Raw genomic sequence first — 14327 nt, forward strand, 5'->3', positions numbered from 1 at the left:
TTATGAAGCTAAATTTTTCACGGTACATTGAACATTTTAAAAGTTATTTGCTTACTGACTACGAGGTAATTATAGCTTTGGAAAATATATTCCTTTGGGGTTTTGTGGAATTTTTTTGTGTGCGACAGTTTCAGTTTTCAAGCTCTGTTTTGAAATACACTAGTAAGATTTCACATGAAAGGCCATGAAAGGCCATTTCATAGGAGAAATAAACTTTTTTTTTTATTCCTGTACATGTTGCTGAATTTCCTTAGGTGTTTTTTCCTAATCATATTAGGTTTATGAAAACATTAGGTTCCTAATGATTTCCTAATGATTTTAGGTTTATGAAATCATTCTTATTTTGTTAATAATTTTGTAAAAAAGGTACCCACAGCTATATACAAAGATGGTATGAACGTCTTGACCTTGTTGGTCTAGTATCTCATGACTTTAGAGTGATGAATTCTTGCATTCATGGTAGTCCTGTGTAACAGGAAGATGATATTAATCCACTTTTAAAGATGAGTACTGAGGCACAAGGAGACTTACCTAAGGCTGTTCAGGTCATCTGTGCTTAAATGGAAAGTTAATGAAAAGCTTCCTGAGCCTATTCCCTCCCTCCCAACACACTTTTGACACCAGTGGATAAATGTATGGAGAACTCTGGGTGTCTGTTTGCATAGACATATAGACAGTGCAGTAAGGGGCCAGGTCCTTTGATGCTACAGCTCTAACAGATCTTTGCAGAGGTGTTAACCAAAGCAAAGTGCAGTGCATCAGAATGGCAGCTGTTACTCTAATGGGTAGGTTTATTTGCAGATAACTAGATAGATAAGTAAAAACAGTTTAATTCTTATTACTACAAGCTTCAGGGTTAATTTAGCTTGTTCTGTTGATAATTATAAAATAATTTTGAAACATATGAGCAGTCAACTAGAAAATTCCAACATGTGAGTTTTGAAATAATAGCTTCCAAACCATCACATATTCAGTTGAACATGAAGGTGATATTAGAGTTTTAACCATGAGTAATACTTTTTCATTTAGGTGGTGCATGCCTAAATCAATAATGTAAACTATTATACAGAGGATTCATTGATATTTTCTTCTGTAAATGTTGGAAACTCTGGGATATTATATATTTTTAAAATTTCTTCCTTAAAAGGCTTCCTTGGAAGAATAAGTTTGGCTCTTGCCCATGTCCTCTAGAATTTTTAGAGGATCCCAAGCTCATATTTTTTTCAGGAAGGCTGGGTCCCTGAAGTCCTCTGCTCGTACAATGTGAATGGTGAGGCCCTCAGTCACATGAGGTATTTAGGCTGAACACTGCTGTTGCCCAAAACTCTCATGATTATTGCTGCCCCTAGGATTCTTTCCACTGGGGTTTCTTATAGTAATAAAATCATCAGGTGTGTGACTGCACCCCTTTGCATGATCTATTTTCCAGTTTGTTTTTTCCTCCTTGGTTAGTATCTTGAGAAGAATAATGGTGCTTAGAAGAAGAGGGGTGCTTTTGAAAACAGGAGGGGGACTCACTGACATGGGAGATGTTTAATATGCATTTACAATATGGAAGAAGGAAGTGGCACACAGGCAGTGATAGGTGGATTAGAGCTAAGGACACAGTTCTCATGTAGTGTTGATAGACAAAGCTGATAATATATAATTCTAACCTTTGTTGTTGAATTGCTATGAATTTGTGAGGTTTCTGTTTTCCTCACTAGCTGTTCCCATTAATGCTAGTATGGTATGGTGTTCGATCTGTGACTCAGTATGATTGCTAGAATGTGGGTTTTTATTCACATTTGCTGTATTTTTCCAGTATCACAACTTTGCCAAAAAAATCATTTTGTCCAGTGGAATTTGATCTTTGATTTTAAGCTAGCTGAATTTGCTGTTGATAAATTCAAGAAGTAGAAGCTGAGACTGAGATTTTTCTCCAAATATATTAAAAGTCAAAACATTTGGTCCTTGTAGTGGATTAACATTTTGACTAAGTTCAAAAGATGCTACTGTCTGTTCTGACCAAAATAGTCAGCTACCAAATCTGTTCTCTCTTGGCCAGGAATCTGTTGCAAATGAACAAAAATATTTGGGTATCTATATAATTTGTGTCAAAGTAAAGCTCTTCTATGTCAACCACTCTATTTAATGTCAAATATGCAGTGCCAATATATAAGGATTTTCAACTTCCTTTTGAAAACTAGTGAGAATCAAGGAAGGCAAAAAAAACATGGATTTAAACAGATTTTACTTTCACTCTTCTGTCTTTTTGAGCTGTTATTTCTCAGAAATGTTCAAGTTCAGTATTGTGATGCGATGCCTTATAGGCTTCCAACCCCATCAGTGATAAAAATTTATTTTGACATTAGCCTGAGAGAAGAAAAGCTGCATTATTTAGAAAAACAAAAAAATGAAAAATTGGACAGAACAACTGGAAAACAAAGCATCTCTTAATTTTCTGAAGAATTCTAGGACTAAGTTCTTGTTATAGAGGTCAATTAAAGCATTTCACATGAAATTAAAATGTTTAATATTTAAAAATTTAGAGGTAAAGGATGAACTTGGTTGGACTGTAATTTGTAAGATAAAAAAGGATTGAACGTTAAACCTGATCATTTTTCTGTTTTTAAAAATTAATTATTTGAAATCTGGTAGACTGTACCATCATTATAAAGCTACATGCTGGTAACTTGAATTTCAGCACTGAAAGCAATGTATTTTTACCTCTTTTTCTCAGACTTGGTGTCTTTCCAGGCTCTCCTGATACTTTGGCTCCTAAAATTTCCCTCATAACCATAGACATATTAAGTGCTGATGCCCACAATTGGAAAAAAAAAAAAAGAAAGAGACCTATTTACTCCTCAAGCAATAGTTATTTTATGTAAGACAGATTATGTAGGTACTGAGACCTTTTATATAAGGTCTGCTGTGAAGAAAGGCTTGCCAAGATTTCGCAAATTTTGCCTCAGAACAGTCTTTCTGATTGTCGTTGGGAACTGTCTTCCCTGCTTTCCTCCAACACACGGATAGTAGGTGGCAGGACTTGAATCAGTTTAGCTTGAATCTTAAAACTAAGAAACCTTCTGAAACTTTTGTATTTCAACTTGCAGTCTTAGATTTTCATTGTTATCGGGGAGTTTTGTTTACTGTGGTTGCACCTTTATTTCCAAGTCGCTTGTGAACAAATGTTTTTCCTAATTTCTTGATGGTAGACTTCCTGTTTTTCACTTTGAAGTCAAGGAACAGGAACATTTCTTTGTAGATATCATCATACACAGCTAGTTCATCATTACACACACTTCCATCTCATCAGTTTTCAACTGAAATGACAATAAGTGTTTCTGATTTTTCAAATACAGCCAGAATAGAAATTTTCAGTGAAGACTGAAAGTCAAATACAGAAATAATCAGAAGGATTTTTACAGCATTCATCACTACAATTGAGGATGGTTCTTTAGAGATAGTGACTGAACTTGGAACCCTGTTTCTTCTTTTTTCTGTCTGTTTTTCAGATTTTTTCATCTCAGTTTGTATTTCAGGTTTTGTTTGGGGATTTCTTTTCTACGCAAGTTATTTTTAGCTCTGTTTCAGAGTCTAATTATTAGGTAGAATTCCTTAACTTAAGAGAAGCTCTACAGAGCTGGTATGATATGCAAGTCTGGACAGAATAAGGAATGCATCAAGATGATTTATTTTTCAAAAATATTTTAAAAAAGTACTGCAATTACTTTTATGTAGTTATTATTTGAACTCAGTAAGAGAAGACTAAAGAGTAAAGGAAATGATAAATATCCTTGGAATTTTTTGGGGAGAATTGGGGAACATCTAGGTTGTGTTTTTATAATTGATATGTTTCTAGAAAGTCAGTATATTGTTGGCTCAGATAATTGCCTCTGCAAGTTAAATCCATACACTGAAATTTTGATGAAGATATCTCACATGATCTCTTGCAGAGTTTTTGTCCTTTTATTCTGTTGAGAAGCCTTTTTGCTCTGTGCAACATCCTGCCAAGGGAATCAGTATTGGAGACTGATTTGTCAGAGGCTGTGTCCAAGCCTGTCACTGCCGTTAGCTCTCTCTGTACCTTTGTTTGGATTCCTGTTCCTGGCACCAGGCGTCCACTGTGTTTCAGGGTTGCTCTTTCTCCATGTCTGAATAAAAAAGGGATAATGACAAGTGTTTTTATTTTCAGTGACAGCAGAAAAATGTCCTGTAGTATCTTTTCTAAGTAATCCCTATTTATATCTTTTACAGAACTCTCTTATCCCTCCTTGGTGCTTCTTTTAGACTCAGAGTTCACTCTACATCAGGTATATGGAAAAAAAGAGAGAGAAAATTATTCAGAGAAGGTCCTTTTGATAAATGAATATGAATAGAAAGGCATTCTCTTCCCTAGACGCTGTCATTCAAACTGGTTAAACACGTTTTCCAGATTTTTTTTTAATACCTCATGTTTCTATTAAATGCTTAGACAAAAATGACTGAAGTTGGCAGATTAGGCAGAAATAAAAAGCTTGAAATCAGTTCTTCAGATAGAGAAAAACTGTGCTGCAATTCCCTAGAAATATTCCACATATTCTTGATAGTATGAAAGGGCATATGTATCTGGCAGACATTACTTATGTATTTAAAAATGAATACATGTTCTTTTGAAATGCAGTGATGGGATTGTGTTTCAGTTTTTAACAGGGCTGTTAAGGGTTTTGATAAAAACTAACCAACAGGGCAGTTTCAAAGCAGAATCCTCCTTCATCAGAATATTTTCAAGGATTCTAATCACTAGTATGTAAGATCCACAGTTTGAAAGACCTGAAGGGAATTTCTGGCTGTTTCCTTCTATGTTCTGTGTTGTGTACACATCAGAAGGTAGGTTTTGGAGAAGAGGAAGTGGACTCAGTTTATTTTCTGTGCAGTGAGGTTTGATGTTGATAGAGAAGTGCTTGTACAGAGCCTGAGTAGTCAGTTCTTATTATTGGAGCATTGAGGGCGTTTGGAGGAGAAATCTTTCAGTCCTCATATTGTAAGACAATTGCTTGTTTTTAGAGAAGAGAAAAGTAGAAAGTGAGATGGATTGTTTGTCCATTCTGGTAGGTGGGCCTAGGTAAAGCCAAGCAGTAAAAAGATGAAGTAGCTTATGCTGTTGTACTGTGTTAGTCCTTCTGTGTGCCATCTGCACCCTGCATGGATCTGCCCACAGAGAAAACCACCAAGACAACCAACTAATGATGTGATCCTCCTACTGTAAAGCTAATTTCAGCACTCACTGAAAATATCTAGTGTGCAGGTTTAATAAATTGAATTGCAGAAGTTGCATCACAAACTTACACTCATCACACTGATGAATATCAGGTTATGATAAGAGTGCATATAATGGGCAGATTATTTTTCTTTGACTGAATACATTTTTTTGACTCTTCTCTCTAAACTCCTTTTTGGTTTTCTTGAAAGTAATTTTGATATTTTAGATACTTAGGTAGATAGATAGATAGATAGATAGATAGATAGATAGATAGATAAACAAATCCAAAATGAAAATTACACGTCCTTAAGACATATATGAAAACAAGAATGTACATTTTAAGAATTAAAATGAAGAAATTATACTGATGTAAAAATAAATATTAATATGCAGTTCCTATATTAGCTAGGCAACATTTAGGTCCATGAATCTGAACTGTCTCATCAGTGTATCAACCACAGTATTTCTAACTGTTTTAAGGACTCAGTGAAAAGCTATATGTGCCAATTCCCCTTTGCTTGCTTTTATTTTTTTTAATTTGCATTTTAACAGTTTTATAGTTTACAGTATGTAAAATTTGTTTTTGTGTTTATGTCTGTTAATGGCTTTAAGAGTGGTCAGGAAAAAGACAAATATATGTTAGATAAATGACTCAGAAAAATCTTTGCAAGTAGGGAATGAGGAACTCTGGCTTGAACTATTCATTAAACAAAGTACTGGGTTCCAGAAGGTAATTAATAAAATGTTCCATCTGCTTCAGGACAATACTGCTTGCTAATGGACGCTTACAATTTTTGAGATATTTGGAACATGTCCATCTTTACTCCAGATGCTAAAACTGCCAAAATCTGACAACCATTATTGGAAAGGATGAGAGTACATTTTTTTGTTGTTTGAACTTTTTCCGTACAAATCTGGCCTTAACAAAAAAAAAAAAAAAAAGAAGACTGTCATATAGTGGGGAGGGAGGGATTGCTTATATTCAGGCTTCTGCCAGAGATACAAGCATCTTTTTTATGGTGCATAGTATTATGCACAACAACTGCATTTTAAAAGAGGTATAAAATTTCCTCGCCATTTTATTCTTCATTGAAGTGGCAAAGTTCAAGTGCTTCTTAAAACTGTAGCAAGAATCTCATTGCCTGTACCTAAAATTTCATGTAAGGTAGTACAACACATATTTGAAAGATTATGTTTAATCGTACTGCATTATAGTCTGGCTGTATAAGCACCATTTTAGACACAACACAGTAGGAAGCACTTTCCTGTCTAGAAATTATCACAGGAGTCCTCTGAAGACCTGGAAGAATGCTCCTGTGATTTTGTGGAGAAACTGCATTATATACTGGAGAGTGGTTAGGTCATGTCCAGAGAGAACAGGTGTTTTTCATAGGAGAATATTTGCAGAATGAATGAAATTAGTATGAGGTATTAATCTGAGTATTTTTTCTGGAGTCCAGATTTGCCTTTGTCATGGACATCAGTCTTGACTGAAAAGTAAACATTGCACAGCATTTACCAAAAAGTGGTATATATCAAATATATCGAATAGGAATTAGTCTCAAAATCTTTATGTAGCAACTTTTTGTAGCTGGCTTTTTATCATATTGATTATATTCAAAGTACTTCAATACCTTCCTATTTTGTCATTTTTTAATATGATAAACATCAGTAGGGATTCATGATCATAAGTAGAATAGATTTGGCACAGAAGGGAACATAAGATCAGTAAATATAGCACTGGATTGCAAAGGCAGGGGTTGTATTTTGCTTTAAATAATCCTTTTAAATGGACAAAGACAAAATTGAGATCCCAATACTTCCATTGAAAAAAATGCAAAGAAGTCTGTAGAAAGATAAGTTATTTAAAAACTATGTGAGATTTTACTACTATCATGGTAAATGGAAACAGAAGGTGTTTGTCGTCATTCACACCAAACCTTGGTTTATTCCCTGTTTCCATCTTCTAAATGAGATGTTCTGAAATAAAGATCTCCAGCACAGACTGGATGATGGTGTTACAAACCATCCTAAAGGTGAGGGTAGCTCAGGTTCTTAGTAATTGATCCTGGGAGCAGATTAGAGTGAAACTGAATGACTGGTGTTTGTAAATGCATACATACATACATACATACATATATATATATATATACACACACACATATATATATATACACACACATACATATACATATATATATATGTATATATATGTATATGTATATATACATATACATATATATATATGTATATGTATATATATATACATATATATATGTATGTATATGTGTATATATATATATGTATGTATGTATATGTATATGTATATATGAGTTAATTTTGGAAAATTTTGGTTGCAATAGAAAGGGGTATGTAGCCATTTTGGTTATTAGTATCAATAGCAATATAGCAGTACAAAAGCATAAAAATAACACTGAAGAAAATTTGTAAGGAAATGAAAGAAAGAGAAGGAAAGGAGAATAGAAAGATATCACCACACATGGATTCAACAAGACTTGATGTCATTTCAGTGTTTGTTAGTCAAAATGATGGTCACAGTTTTGATCTGCCAGGGGTGGAAGAAGCCCATGAAACATAGAGTTCAAAGGGTTAATATATGTTCAGGTTTACAATGGGAGTGCCCAGACACCTCTCCCGGGGAGGGGAGACTTACACTGTCTTTTGCAATACCATAGATCTGTTGCAACTGTGGATCATGTGCAGTGCTCAGATTCCAGAAATGAGTCTGGCAGCTATGGTCTCCCCCTGCCAGGCCCAGCCAGGGCTTATTTTCAGCACATCTGCGGAGTTGGCTTTTCTTGTGGATACCTTTGCTTCAGCCTTGTTTACTTCTCCTTAGACCTGAGTTAATGGGTGAATAGTAGCACCTTTATCTTATCTCAAGTTCCCATCAGGAGGCTTAACTTACTCTCCGAATTTCCAGGAATTCACAGAGGCATACTGGGGAGAGGGAGAGAGGGGAGTTCTGTGGTCTCAGATGAACAGGTGCTTCTTTATACAGTTTGCCATAGTGGGCAAAGTCCTGTGATTACCTTAACAGTGTTTGAGCCATTGTCTATTAACTGTGGATCAGTCAGAGATTTCCCAGTAGGATCTCTCAAGGTTGCAGCTCATTCTACTGCTCATTCTTTCCTGCTTATTCTACTTCCTTAGCTGCTGCCATGCAGCAGATGCGGGTTTTTGTAAAATGTTGCTGTTTTGATTTAGTGGCATTTCATAGCTGCTTTTTTTTTTCTATTTTATTTCTCTTGTAATTCTTTTTATGTATGTTGGAAGACAGTAAAAAAGCAGGATCTTTTGAAGTTCTTTATTGATGGAAACATTGCAAAAAGGTCCAGATTTATATTGTAATCATTTATGTGCAGAGGTGTTTGTCAAAAGAACCTGCAGGATGTATCACTCACTCCTGCTGAATTTCAGTGGAATTTCAGAGTCTTAATCCCTTCAGGCTCTTCTTCCCAATTCTTTATACCTCAAACATAAGTTTTACTATAAAAATGATTTCTTGGTAAAGCCCCTCAGATGAAAACTACAAGGAGGCTCTTAGGGCAATTTTTCTTTAATTACCTGGTATTTCTACCCATATTTCATATACTCCCCTGCTGCTCCTGATCCTCCATGATATTATGCATTTTGTCACTTTCCCTCGTCTGCAACTTGTTATTTGTAAATGGGATTTTAAATTGCATGATATCTAACATATAAAACAGCATATAAATCAGAAAATGAAAGAGGACAATTAAATGTGATCTATTATAGAGAAGTGAGCAAACCACTTGTTATGAGGCAGTGTCTCTAGCAGTGATGAGGTACTGAACAAAATCAAGTATAATATCAAAGAAATGCATGTTTTAGAGGTTCATAGTTTTGTATTAAACAGATATATTTACTAAAATATTATTAGAGAAAATAGAAAATGGGATTAAAGAAAACCAAACAAATAAATCTTCAGTGTGCTGTTGTGTTAGTTTTATTTAAAATTATTTTTAAATTTTTAAATTTTAATTAGGAAAATGACAATATTTTATTACATTAATGTATGACGTTTTGATATAGGTAAAAACTGAGCTTCTGGTTTTTGTCAGATTAGTTTATAAGTATCCATAATTTCCAAAATACCTCTTTGAATCTGTTGCCATTCATAAAGAGAACTGCCTTCTCTCCTGCCCTTGTCGTGCTCCTTCCCATAACAAAATTCTCATTCCTTTATTCTGCATACTGTCCTTAGCCTCTGGCCCTGACCTGGAAAAGGTCCTCACAGCTCTTTGGCTAGCAGACCAAAGGAGCTGAAGAGAGCTGTCACTTGTCTCTGTCTAGTCAGCACTCCTTTTGTGTTGCTGTATGATTGATGGAGAAGAACCTTAAGCCTTGTTAATCAGCACACAAGGGAGCTAGCAGAAAATGATAGAGGCTGATAAGTTCCTTGAAGTCACTTTTATATTGAAATCCCTTGAAAATTTTATATTGGTTAAATTTTATCAGGCCTTGTCCATTCAAAGTAATTTACTTGAAAATGATTTATGCAGAGCAATTGCAATAGTACAGATTGTTGCAGCATACTAATATTTTGAAGTCATGAGACCACATTTTGTACCTGTCCAACAAAGCAAAATTGCACCAAGGTAGCATTTGCCAGTACACCAAATACAGTTTGCTTCCAACATATTTTTAAACTCTCCCATATCCAATTTATATGCTGTGCTGACAGAAGCAAAACACTAAATCTATTTACAGTTCCATTTTGAAGATAGCTGATGAATTTACATTATCAATGTTTAATCAGTTTTTTGTTTGTGTTGTGGTTTAACCCCAGCCAGCAACCACAACAGCAACAAAACCCACCAGATGGGATACCCAGCCTGTTGACACAGGCATCTGCTCTAGGTCATCAGACTGTTTTTGCTTGCATCCTTTTTTTCCAACTGTACTGCCTTCCCAAGACTAGGCATCAGAGTAACGTTCGCCAGGCAGTGTGTGTCACCTGTTAATCATCAGCTGCTCTTTCCTACCTATGTACTTCTATTCATAAAATTCACACTGCTACAGAGCCTCACATTCCTCTTTGGAAAAATCTTATGTCATTTTGCTTGTATATACTGTACCCCTTATGGGTTGCCTTGTTTCCTTACTTCCAGGCTCAGCCATTCTCCATGCTCTTGAAATGCTGGGTTACTTTACAGAAGATACTGAAAGAACTACTTAATCTTGTGTATTTTTTCCTTACTTTCCTTCCTTACTGTGTTTACTGAATTTATCCAGGTCACAGATACTTTGTATATCAGATACAGATATAAATATTGAAAGAGTTCAATATAAAAACAACACCTAGCAATCATGTAGAAGAATGTTATACCCTTAATACACCTACTTCCTGCTTATTATTCTCAGTACTATACAATTTTTTGTGATGATTGTTCTCCCTTGACAATTTTGCCAAGGGAATTTTGCAAACAAATCTTTTCTGTTTTTGTTCTCAGAAAGCAGATTAGTGTTTCATTGTGTCAAAAAAAGCATATCTTTATTCCCTTACAGGAGTACACAATAGATGTGTTCTTCCGTCAGAGATGGAAGGATGAGAGATTAAAGTTTAAAGGCCCAATGAACATTCTTCGACTGAACAACCTAATGGCCAGCAAAATCTGGACCCCAGATACATTTTTTCACAATGGGAAGAAGTCAGTGGCTCATAACATGACAATGCCAAACAAGCTTCTGCGAATCCAGGATGATGGGACACTCTTGTACACCATGAGGTATGTCTGTTCATCTCTTCTCTACTCAAGGTATTTCTTCATGGGATTTTTCCATTGAACAATTAAATCAGGTTTCAGAACTCTCCTTTGTTTTATTTTTCTCTAAGAAGAAATAAAGCTAGAACAATGTATGTTTTGTTTCCAGTTCTGTTCAAAGTCTCTTGGCTGATAATGAGTTAGATCCGTTTTCCTATGTGTCCTTCAGTTTTTATAATGTATTGAAGATATTGAACACCTGAATAAAGTTAAGTGAGACCTTCAGGTAGAGTTTACCAACTCTTTTTTAGAATGATTAAAATAATGTAGGAGTTGAGCCTGTTACAGCAGCCATTGTACTGACTATGTGAGCCCCCAAGCAAATTTTTTATTAAGATCAGGGGCAATAAAAAAAAAAGCAAGAATGAAGAGGTAATAATAAGGTCTCAAATTCTTTCCAGCAAGAACTAAAGGGAAAAAAATATGTCTTACTGTGTAATTAATGTTTCTTTATGTCTAATTAAAATATTTAACTTAAAATTTTGATTTTTTCATTTTGTGCATCATTTGTAGCTAAGATAAATATTTAGCTGTAAAATGTATTAAATTTACTTAGAAAATAGAATATAGAATACAAAAAATTATAAAAAATCAGATATACACAGATATTAGTAGCATTTTTGTAAGACTGATTTCTTCTTTGGTAAGTCTTTTGGCAATAATGTTACCTATGTGAATTTTATGGAAAATTTCACGCAAGTTTGCAGAAGCACCTGACTTAGTTATTTTCTTTTTCTTGGAGAATAATTAATAAATTGAAGTTGTCATGAATGTCGACTTAAAATCCCTAGCCTAATTAAAATAGAAAATGTGAGCTTCAAAGTTAACATGTACTGTGATACTTTCTCCATGCAGCCCTGCCAGCATCCCTGAAACCCAGTTTTACTACACAGCTCTGAAAGCCTTACACTATTAAATGTTGATGGGTAGGCTGCTAATGATACTGGATGGAGAGATAAAGAAGAGTTTGCTTGAAGTAAATTCAGACCCCCTGTGTTGTATTTTTGCTTTGGCTCAAATCAATATTTGAGAATTATCCATCTAAGCTGACTGAAATTCTCTTCCTCCAGAGAGTATAATAATCATATATTATAAATAATAGGAAATACTGTTTGAAACCATTATGAAGTATAAGATGGGTCAGGTTAATTGTAATTGACTATGCATTTTCGTTACGTGTGAGTATGTTGGTTCTCAGGGTATGAGATTAATGTGTACACTGATCTGACTGTTTTGCCTAGATTTAAACAGCTATTTTTATTGTGTCTACATAAAATGATTGTGTGATTTACATCAGAGGCTCATGCAGTTCTTTTCTTTGCCTTCAGCTGTTTGCTGATTCTTATCTCTTGGTGCCCCTTGAATTCGGATAAACATTCTTGGGGAGGAGTAGAAATATGAAATATTTTTTGGTGGAAGGCTGGGAGAATATAGCAGAGAATACAATGACTAGGAACCACTGTGCATACAGAAGGATGTAACTGATGTTTGGGGCTGGATGAAGAAGAAGAAAAGGCATACAGAAAAAATCTCTACCCAGAGAAGACTTAAAGGATAGGAAGGAAAAGACAGAGTTTTTTCTTGGCTTTTTTTTTTAATTAAAAATAATGGTGAAGTCCATGAAAAGCTTTCTTCAAATTGTTTTGAATTATTTTTTATTGTACTAATCCCTATATATGATACGGGGATTTTTCACAAAATGGACAAAAGTGGATGCTTTGTTAACATACTGTCACACTTTACATAAAGAATAATCACTAGTAACATGGAGAATGAGCAGCAGCAATCTTTTGAAAGAAAATATTTTTTCTCTGTAACTTCCATTCAAACTGTAAAAAAAATTGAATTCAAAAGACTGGAGTAGGGTTCTTCAGCAAGTTAATTGTATTTGAGATGCTTTTTAATGAGCCTTTAAGAGCTGTAGTAGCACATGTACCTCAGAATATTATGAGAAGAAAATTCTTTTTCTTAACAACCTGTCAGTACTTAATTTTTTTTCTCTTTAAATGACCTTTGTTCATGATTTTGAGGTCAGCTTTTACAGGTTCTTGATATGATAAATAAATGCCTTTCAAAGGAACATATAAAATGGAAGAAGTAAAAGCTGATGTAAATTCTTGTTAGTTTAATATAAAATTTCAATTCAGTCTACTAAATTGGCATGAACTCTGTTATTTCTGTGGAACTGATTTTCTTGTCCTGCTAAATGACTTGAATGCAGAGAGATCTTTTGCCTTTTAGGCTTACAGTCCAAGCTGAATGTCCAATGCACTTGGAGGACTTCCCTATGGATGCTCACTCATGCCCACTGAAATTTGGCAGCTGTAAGTATATAATGTGAAGTATAGCCTTTGATTAGTGAATATCTAACATTTCTCAGCATAATTTTGTTTCAGTAAATTGTTACATGAGAAATGTAAACCACAAGATGGGACTTAAAAAAAAAAATTGTAACCTGACACATCAAGATCTCTTTTCTCTATTCAAGTGTTGTGTCTTCTAGTGTATTTTAAAGATTTCATTACTCCAGTTAACAATAAACACCCTGCAGCTGATCAGCACTGCACTGGTCACTTTCATTGCAGTGTGCAAATCATAGTGAGCAACACAAAACTGGATGCTCATAGCCAGTGTAGTACTAACAAAGAGCAGATCAAAGACTTCAGTGAGGGGTTTTTTAAAATTTATCACAACTTAGTTTCTCTTTATTTTTAATGATATTTTTAATGTTAGTGCCTTTAATGAAGGCAATAAGAAATGGCTTTATGTGATAAAAAATTTCATTCTTTAGTGCATCTGCATGTTACAGACAGTTGGAATTTGACCTCACTGGTATTATTTTTAACAGCAGCATTATTTCACTTTCTTAGATTACAACCATTCTTCTTCTTATATTTATTTCCTGGATTTTTTACACTAAAAGCTTTATTTTTTTCCCTTTGGCTGCAGCCTACATTCTCTGCTGGGTCCAGGAAAGGAAATGGGGTTTTTTTGAGGAAACAAGTTAAAACCTATAAACTCTGGCTGACTTCACAATAATTGTAGCAGCCACAGAATACAAACCAGGGGATATGCTGCCACTAAGGACATCATTAACCACATGATGCTTGTCATAGCACTGTGTTGCTGTGCACACTCTCTCCATCATGCTCCAATATCTCTTTTCTTTGGAGTTTGTTGCAAATTAAACAAAGCCTGTGCTTCTGATGATGTTTCCACATTTGAAAGAAATCTTAACTCTGGAGATAAAAGATCATTAGAATGAATACTATTTGCATCATGCCCGCTCAAAA

The 14327-nt window shown here is 34.7% G+C and overlaps 1 protein-coding gene across 1 annotated transcript in view; it reads left to right on the forward strand.

The window, feature by feature from the left end:
- The window catches only part of GABRA2 (gamma-aminobutyric acid type A receptor subunit alpha2), a 57265-nt gene that overhangs the window by 25893 nt on the left and 17045 nt on the right, over window positions 1–14327 (forward strand). The window contains exons 5-6 of the mRNA XM_053975775.1: window positions 10778–10998; window positions 13276–13358. Of these exons, the coding sequence (XP_053831750.1) occupies window positions 10778–10998; window positions 13276–13358 (304 nt within the window). The remainder of the gene's footprint in view (window positions 1–10777; window positions 10999–13275; window positions 13359–14327) is intronic.

Source organism: Vidua macroura, chromosome 4 (genome assembly GCF_024509145.1).
Source record: "Vidua macroura isolate BioBank_ID:100142 chromosome 4, ASM2450914v1, whole genome shotgun sequence".
In the NCBI taxonomy this organism is placed as follows: domain Eukaryota; kingdom Metazoa; phylum Chordata; class Aves; order Passeriformes; family Viduidae; genus Vidua; species Vidua macroura.